This window comes from Salvelinus sp. IW2-2015, unplaced genomic scaffold (assembly GCF_002910315.2).
Source record: "Salvelinus sp. IW2-2015 unplaced genomic scaffold, ASM291031v2 Un_scaffold3824, whole genome shotgun sequence".
In the NCBI taxonomy this organism is placed as follows: Eukaryota; Metazoa; Chordata; class Actinopteri; order Salmoniformes; family Salmonidae; genus Salvelinus; species Salvelinus sp. IW2-2015.
In genome coordinates, this window is record NW_019945098.1 from 61,481 (window position 1) to 70,877 (window position 9,397).

General features: G+C 44.7%; 1 protein-coding gene across 1 annotated transcript in view; it reads right to left on the reverse strand.

Moving 5' to 3' along the window:
- Window positions 1-5,757: 5,757 nt before the first annotated feature.
- The window catches only part of LOC112076544 (sodium/potassium-transporting ATPase subunit beta-233-like), a gene marked incomplete at its 5' end in the record, with an annotated part of 5,443 nt that continues 1,803 nt past the window's right edge, over window positions 5,758-9,397 (reverse strand). The window contains 6 exons of the mRNA XM_070441368.1: window positions 5,758-6,018; window positions 6,299-6,382; window positions 6,609-6,791; window positions 6,888-6,949; window positions 7,122-7,276; window positions 9,140-9,218. Coding sequence (XP_070297469.1) covers window positions 5,758-6,018; window positions 6,299-6,382; window positions 6,609-6,791; window positions 6,888-6,949; window positions 7,122-7,276; window positions 9,140-9,218 — 824 coding nt within the window. The remainder of the gene's footprint in view (window positions 6,019-6,298; window positions 6,383-6,608; window positions 6,792-6,887; window positions 6,950-7,121; window positions 7,277-9,139; window positions 9,219-9,397) is intronic.

Consider the following 9,397-nt stretch of genomic DNA (forward strand, 5'->3'; position numbering starts at 1 on the left):
TGTCTCCCAGAGACCCACACTCTCATCTTCTCGGGCCAATAGGATGTGTGTTACTCCTTTTGCAAGCCCCTCCTCTTCAACTCTTCTGCAGGGATGCAGTTCTTACGTACGGTAGTAGGGTATTGACTTGCAGGTACATTGGGGCCTCGTCTGTTGATGTCAATGTCCTCTCTCTTCAAGGTGTCCTAGCTGTCAGCCGTTGTGATGAAATGAGCACCTATTGCCATTATCACTCTCTTTAATAGACCTCCCTCTTACTTACTCTCTCTGCTCGCTCGTATTTTTCCCTCTCTCTCTGCTTCATTTTATGCATAAGACCCAACTCTTTATAAGACTCCTCTCTCTCTCGTTAACCCTCTTCTTCTCTCTTTCTCTCTCTGAATAGCCTCGTTCACATCTTGCGCTAACGTGAGTTTCGTGATCTGATCAATGTGATCCAATCACTATGCTGATCAAGGTTTGTCACGTCTACACATTGTATTAAAATGTGTCTCCTATTCTGTCACTGTGTCCGCATTGTGGCCAGATTAGGCTGGTGCAGATAGGCCGGTGTTAATGATGATTTAAATGGTTTGACCAGCTAGATCTGTTTAACTTGATTAATACCTGACACAATGCGTGTCTGACTACGGTTCTAAAGAATGTGGGCACAAATAATGTGGACAAGATCAGGACAAAGGTGCATGTTAGAACCAGGTATCAACTGGGCTTCTCTTTCTCTCTTCTCTTCTCTGGCACCGAACACCTTCTTACAAACACAAAGCGCAGTACTTAAAACCAAGTTGTGGGAACGAGGCCGAGCCTTTAATGCAGACAGTGCTCTTGTCTCAATAGAACCTAGGATGGTTGTACAGTAATGATGTTGTCAGTTGTCTATCAGTGTGTAAAGGTTTCCACCACCCATAGTCTGTGAGTCAGTAGTCGCTAGAAACAGGGAGTAGAGCCATATGGGAAAGTGATCCAGTGCTGCTGCTGCATATGTCTGCCGTCTCAGTCTCCCTGGGGATCAGGTCTCAGTGTAGCAGTCAATGAATAAGTCAGGATGATAGACAGACGCAATACGGTAAGCAATAATCAGCCAGATATGGGCCCCTGGAGTCAGGTTCAACACAGAAACACTGCACTGAGAGATTGTGTGTGGATACTGAGAGGTGTTTGTGTTGTACTGAGATGTGTGTGTGTGGATACTGAGGGTGTGTGGTGTGTGTGTGTGTGTGTGTGTGTGTGTGTGTGTGTGGGTGTGTGTGTGTGTGTGTGTGTGTGTGTGTGGTTGGGTTTGGTGTGTGTGTGTGTGGTGTGTCGTGTGCGGTGTGTGTGTGTGTGTGTGTGTGTGTGTGTGTGTGTGTGTGTGTGTATTTACAAGTGCTGTAGCCTACTGTATGTGCATCAGTGAATAGTATGTGTGCTGTGATAATGATGTTAAAGAGAGTGTGTATTGTGATGAGGTTAGAGAGAGTGTGTGTTGTGATGAGGCTAGAGAGAGTGTGTGTTGTGATGAGGTTAGAGAGAGTGTGTGTTGCGATGAGGTTAGAGAGAGGGTGTGTTGTGTTGTGGTGGAATGAAAATCCAGAAAGTTTCCCAACCCAAGACCATGGGCCTCAGGTTAGCTAAACTCTAGTGTTGTCTGTCATGGCTCTGTCCTCTGTGCCCTCTGCTCTTCTCCCAGTGTCCTCTAAAGGCCACTCCTCTCTGCAGTGCCCTGGCTCCTGGCCCACAACAGGTTCCCCGGCCACTCATCTCACACACTGTCTCATTAAGCTATCACCTGCCTGCCCGCCTGCCCGTCGCCTAGTTGACTGACACTGTGCTGGGACCTCCGTCCGCCATGCCCCCGAGGCTAGCGCCTGCTCCCGCCACCGGTCACAAGATACGCCTCTGTCTCGTGATGTATCCCCATACAGGAGCCTGAAACAGAACCCCACTGTTGGGCCGCTGCCTCTCCTGTCCTGGTCACCCCGGCTACTTAATGTAATTACAGAAAGGGAAGCTAGCCAGGTCTCAACATGCGGTCAGGGACTATACCCTATACCCTATACAGTGCACTACTTTTGACCAGGGGTAGTGCACTATATAGGTAATAGGGTACAATTTCAGATGCAAACAGGCAGTCAGTCCACCAGTCAGTCTACGCTGCCTGGACACCCTCACCCTGGCCCTGTCACAGCACTACTGAGACGGTTGGAAAATGCACCGTCACTCCACTCCTCCTCATTTGAGGTCCCGGTGGCAAACACACAGGGCTCCCATTCATAAAAGCCTTTCTGATGGAAAACCCAAATCGAGTTGCTGGGATTAAGTTTCAGCTGCTGCGTGTGTTAGAGACAAACTCCAAGAGGAGGAACCTGCGGTGGTGGAGTAACTGACAAATGAGGCAGGTAGGCCTGAGGAAGGAACCACTTCAGCTACTCAATATGGCTGTCATCCCTCAGATTACTGTGTTGTACTTGACTTGAAGATTGCTCACAACAACCTCAATGTTTATTTAAGACAAGCTATATCCCTTCTGATAAAACTAGAACCAGAGCCAAACTGTATCAGGGCCCTATTCAGTCCGCAAAGTTCAGCTTTGTAGCGTGATTGAAATTTAAAGGCAATGTTCCCGCTTTAGCGGGACTGCATTCACGGGAAACGCTGCACGTCGGCTCAATCGGAAATGACCTTCACATTTCTATCGCTGATTCAATAACGCTTCAGTTTTCCATATTGAATAGAGCCCTCAGTTGAAAGCTCGCCTTTCTGCACTRCAAGATGAACTCTTAAGGAGCCTACCTTTACTCCTTCAGGTCCAAGGACCTTCTGTTATCTTCTGAGCTAGACTGGCTCAAAACAGCCAAATYCTCCATTTAAATGTGAATGGGTTATTAATAGCGATCCGGTTCTAGAAACATTAAGCCATTTACTTACTAATTTCACAAATACAAAATATAGAATTACTGTACATCACAGGAGGCTGCTGAGGGGAGGTCGGCTCATAATAWTGGTTGGAACGACGCGAATYGAATGGCATCAAACACCTGGAAACCATGTGTTTGGTGTATTTGATACCATTCCACTCCAGCCATTACCACAAGCCCGTTCTCCCCAATTAAGGAGCCACCAGCCCCCTGTGCTGTACACTGTTTTAGGCTTTATCACAGTTGCAGCCGACAGTATTTCTCAGTGACAACACATTTCTGGAGGACTTGTTCCAATAGACACAGGTGTTCGGCGAATGCTAGATAGCTCATTAGCACAGCTCTGTCTTCCGTCATTTCTTTGGTAAACACGTGCTGTAACCTGGCGATATGACCGTGTGGGAACACTAATCCTAACCCTATATAAAGGTGTTTATCAATTTACCTTTATGTTTTTATAAAATGATTTCTTGCTGATATGAAAGATGAGGTCCTGATGAGTGTTAATGTTCAGACCGAGTGTTGGGGCTCTTAAAACTCCCCAATACAGAAGATGCCTTCGTCCAATGACTCTTATGTGTAAAGAAACAGACCTGAGAGTCATGATCAAGGAGTCCTTTCCACATGGGCTTCCGAGTGGTGCAGCGGTCTAAGGCACTGCATCTCAGTGCTAGAGGTGTCACTGCAGAGCCGGGTTCYATTCCAGGCTGTTTCACCATGATTGGTAGCCAACCAGCGTTGTCTGGTTTAGGGTTTGGCTGGGGTAGGCTGTCATTGTAAATAAGAATTTGTTCTTAACTGACTTGCCTAGTTAAATAAAAWAWHWWWTTTGAAGAACGAGCAGCATGGTGTTAGTCACCCAGGTGATGTGTCATAAACCTGGAGGCTAGCTGAGCTGCGGTAGCCATGGCAGTAGTCTCTCAGGAGATGAGCTGTGGTAACCATGGCAACTGAGGCTAGTAGCTAAAAAAAAACATATAATATCCTTTACGTAGCATTGACAGCTCTCTGTAACATCCTTGATTTCTAGGTGGTTTGTAGTCTTTTCCAAGCCGACAATGTAATAAAAAGAATAACCTTTGAAAGCGGTTTCCTCTATTGTCACGTTGTTGCAAAAAAAACTGGTCCAAATCAAATCTTTTGAAATGCACCGAGTTGACCTTGACAGTCATTAGCTGTAGGAAAACAGAGGACGGGCAGATGCACCAAGGGGAGCTGGTTTGGCAGCACTTATTCCTCCTTGATCTTGTAAGCATCTGGTTAGAGTTGATAAGGAGTCCGTTTGGATGAGATGGTCTCCTTTTAATTAAGGGCATTTCAAATCTAACAAGTGTTTTTGCAGGGTTCAAAATGCATAAACAAACAACCCTTTCCTTGCCAATCCTCACTATTCTCTGAACACTAGATACTACCAGAATGTTTCACTGAACAATCAAAGACTAGGAATACAACGGTCTGATGTGGTTCCATTGTCACTGATCTGAAATGACAGGGAAAGTCACAGCAATAAAGCAGAGTTATAGCTAGGGGTTTGTCCTTTTACCTGTCCTGTTCTTTCAGATCAGTGCATATTGAAAGGAAATGAGACAAGGGAGAGGACTCCACTGTAGACTAGTGCGGTGTGTCCTTACAGCGGGGTATTGGTCTTGTTTGAGAGAAACTGGAATAAAGAAAGTTGTGTTTTCATCATTTTATTTCAGTTTTTTTTTCTTACTGGGATTAAATAAATGACAAGAGCGGATGAGAACTCCTGAATAACGTGACTGATGTTAGACATTGACGTTTAGCACTTAACATCGACAAGAAATCCTAAAAACACGGGGTACACACTGCTTCTGATAAGATTCTCAACTTGGACCAGTGACTTTGGTATTGTATTTATACATTACACTTTTCTGCAGAAAAAAATTAAATAAAAAAGTACAACCGCATAAATTATAAACTCCTTCCACCATGTAAAATGGCTGAAACATTCATCAGAAAATTACACACGTTGTGAGATGACGTGACGTAATTGAGCAAAACAATCATCTTTAAAAAGCAGAGTTAGCACCGTTGCCGTACAAAAGGCAAAAGTAGCCTAACAAACGCAGAGACACAACGACATGAGTGAATCAAACAGAACGAAAGGAAGTAAAAGCCTGAAACAATAGCGTAATAAAACCCTTATCCCACATTTAAGGGATTCTAAAAGAAAAGCGATGTAAAAATTCTCCCACAATCAATCAGATAAAAGGCAAAAATAAGGAAAGAGTAGGCCTAGTTCCCTGGAGTGCAGCCTTCCCATCACACGGGTCAGAAGAGATCAGAGAGTACCGTGTCAATATTTTTAAATGATTAAGTATTCATATATAGTATATACACATCTTGGACTGCTAAAGCTTGCTCACATAAGTAAACAGGTTACAACATGGCTTGGAAAGGACCAATGTATGCGACTACTGCACTGTACACTCCAAAAATATGTATAGAAACCACACAAGGCAGCAATACGGAGGGGGGACAAAACACTGCTCGCTACACATCAGTAGTGGAATTACAATTTACAGTCATAAATGAAACATGTCCCCATGGCTCAAGGAATATTCTTCATTTACAGTAGAATAAATACTTTATGCTATTGCTACTCCTCCTGCGACTTACATTCTAACCCTAGACAGAAGCAGAGAAGCCAGTGTAAAGCAGACAGATGAAGTGTCGTCCCGTATGTTAGGAGTTTTGTTCAAGACTAGTTGTGATTTTTTTTTACTTAACTTCCTATTTCCACCCCAACTCCCTTTCCTAAATTATTTTGTTACTTTTGAGAAATGGTTGGGGAGGGAGAGGGGGCTGGAGAGAAAAAGTGCTATGAGCCTAACTGTGGTCATAAGTTGGTGACAGTGAATTTAACGTCAAATTTTCCTTGGAACTTGTCCTTCTCGCTGTAGCCAATGTTCTCTCCGTAGGCTCTGCACTCAATGCGCAGCTCGGTGTTCATGGTGAGGTTGACGAACTGGAGGGCCACTAGGGGTTGCAGGTACTGGGGGTGAAGCAGCTTGCCGTAGTAGGGGTAATACTGGAGGGGGAAACCTTCACCAATGCCGTAGTACTTCACCTCACCGATCTTACCGGCGTCCTCCTCTCTCTGCAAAGAGATTGGGTGAGAGAGTCAAAAGGAGAAAGACGGTGCTATTTTGGTCATTCTGACRTCTGACCTTCACCCAGAAACACATTTACAATAGCTGGTTTACTGACGGAATGGGGACTATTCCTCGAAAGCAATTCTAGAATTGCTAGAATGAACATTCCCATTCAAGTCAACATTCCCTTAGGCTTCAATGTTGCTTTACTGACTAGTGTCCACCGACATTGGAATGATCAATTGTGATTCGATGTGGTTCCATCTAATTCTATGTCTGGCGTACCTTGTTGGTGCAGAAGATGGGCATGACGTTGGGCTGGACCTTGGTCTGGGCTCCCTCAGGGATGCTTTCATTGGAGCTGGGGGGCTGAAAGAATGGAGGACAGGTACACAGTGAGCGAGGAGGCAAAAAACAGTAAACCTTTTACCTAAGAAAGTTTATGTAGATTTTGTATTCAATAATGTCCTACTACTTTGGGGAAAATTGCATGAACTAACAACCAGGGGCCACTGGAAATTCAAAGTGAAGTGAGGTCAACTTTTCATATGTCCTGGTTGATAAGGCCTGAAAGCTATGTCCTGAGGATATTTACCCTTGGCCTGAAGTTGACGATCCTGTTGAGCTTGACGATCAGGCAGGGTTTTCCTTCCTTGAAGCCGAAGTCTCTGTCGTCCATGCCGGAGCAAGGCCCAAGCAGCTCTCTGGAAGCGACAGGCCTTCCTGATCCCCACATCACTCTCCAGGTCGCCACGGTTCTTATAGTCATCCGGTTGCTCTGAAGGCAGGAGGAGAATCACAAAAAACAACTGAGCACAGGAAGCACAGCTGCTCGCTTCAACTAATTCATCAAAAACAAATTACAAAAAAACACCTTCTCTGAAGAAGTCAATACACAATTCCATTCCATGTCCCGGCACTTAGTTCCTATCCCACCTGATGTTAGAACGTCAGAAAGGATTCAATAAGCAAAAGGCTAGAAGATGATGGTACACCTCCATCTAAGTAGAGCTTCCACCACACAGAGCACCTCTTAGGTCTGTGTCATGGCAGGGGGTAGGACTAGGGGGTTGGGGAGGGGTAGAGAGGAATGGAACACTTCCTGTACCTCCACAATCCTCGTATTTCATCTGGTCCCGCTGTTTGTCGTCATCGTACATAACCAGGAACTCTCGCATGGCCTTAGTGTAAGCCAAGTAGGTCTCCACATCATTCAAGTTGAAGGCGATCTCGGATTTGTCGGAGCGTGGGGTGTGAGTAGGCCTGAGAACAGACAGTCACCATCAGTTTCAATGTTACAGAAGTAAAGTACTATTAGCAATACACTTTTATAATAGGACAATAATGTTAGTGGACTTGTGACCATTCTATTTACACTAACTCACATAGTACTGCAGTTACAGAGATAACCTTACTGAGTATGAAACCAGTTTAGAACGTCTGTAATTTGCTTTCTAATGAAGTCTTTCAGTGAGGCAGTCATCCATTGAAGAGTCCACACTTTGGAAACAGTCTTGAAGAGAAGACAAGGTGAATCCCTGTCATTGTTCTTAGCAGGAAAGACGGGTCAGTAAAAGGAAAAGCCCATTTCAAACAAAAGACAACTGTCTCTACGCTACGGCACAAGATCTAACACGTCCACCCCTATTCTCTTCTACTTCCTTATTTACAACCAGCCCATCCCAGCCCCCACACTAATTCCATATTTCATGACCAGAAAACTAAAGAGAACTCTAACTGGACTGAGTGAGGTGAGGAGTCTGAAGAGTGTAACGCTTTCTCCTCTGTCAGCTTGTGAGATAAAGAAATAGTCTGACTCTTCTCTTCTGCTTGTTAGAGCCATCAGGTGTCCTCTTCGTTGTGACGACCTGGCCCAGTTATCAGGCCTCCTGTGGAAAGTAACGCACTATCAATGCCTAGCTACCTCTCCTCATCTCCTAATGGAGGTTCCCTGAGCAGACCATGGCTATATATACACCCGAACGACAAATGACTGGGCTGGGATACTGGCTTTAGACCTAATTCAAATGCAGCTTACATGTCTTGACAATGTCATGGTTGAAAACACCAACAGGAAAGGGTTAATGCTCTGTGGAAGGGCACTGGTGCTGTGGGATTGGGTTGTGTTGTGTAAGGGGAGAAAATAAAGTAGAGAATAGCATCTGCCGTTGACAGTTTACCACAGAGCTCTCACTGGTAAGGAAGCAAGCAATGACTACCAGAACTTCACGGTCTGTTTTAACTCTAGTCAAAGGCATCAGGAGAGAGCTCCGTTAGGGGACCACACTGTAAAGTTCACGATTAGCACTTCTCCCTCCATTTCACACCACGTGATCAGAACAGACTCCAGTGAAACTGACTAAACCGCTCAGAAAAAGGAAGCTGTGGAGAAAGATGAAATATGCAACGTCCAATAATGGGGAACGGGAACAGTTCTCGTTCTTTAAACACTACACTCCCTAACAAATTGGGAGAGAGGTCTCCCCCATGTAGGAGGCCTTTAGAGGAATTAATTGCGACACTTGACTGACCCACTACCTACACAAAATGTCCAATACGACATGAGCATTTAACAGTAGGTTGCAGTAACTGGAATAAACGTGACCTGAATCCTTGACTACTAGACCAGAGTTCATTTTGACAGAAGCCCTTCTGTACATCTTTGCCAAAAATCTAATTTCACCAGTTTGTTATTGGACGTAAGCATAATACTGTACAAGCTAGCTACAAAAAGTTCCACATGCTGCATGCATGGATGACACCCACCGTTTACTTGAAAGACAAGAGTCTCTGTGTCTGACCTCAAAATGCCGGCCTGCTCTCTGGCCCATATAGTGCTAATGTCAATTCAGCTGATATCTCACAGTGGGACTCCCTTAACGAGTTAAAGTGTGAAATTCAATAAGAGGATGTTTGACAGACATAACCCACCCCTCTGAGATATACAAACACGCATGTTAGACTCTGTCTGCAGCCCAAATTGCATCCTATTCCTACATAGTGCACTACTTTTGACCAGTGGGTAGGGATAGGGTGCCATTTCAAACGAAGCCACTGTGGTTGGACACCATCTCTTATCCCAGGCAGCAGTAGTGGCTCAGTGTCTAGTGTTCAGTGATACCTTACCTGGGGAGCAACTCTGTCTTGCCAGGTGGTTTTGTAGTTATGAGGGTGAGAAGCAAGGCCTGGATGGTGCCGATGAATACTCCAGCCGAAAAGCATAGAAGATTAAGTAGAACCCTAGAATTTTACTGTAAAAGAAGAGAGAAATGGGTCATCATCATGCTAAAGATGTGGAGGACTGATTGTGACATACGCCTTTTTCCCTTCTTTAAAAATAAAATACTACAAACACCAGTGATGCATGAAATTAAAGATTTCGTT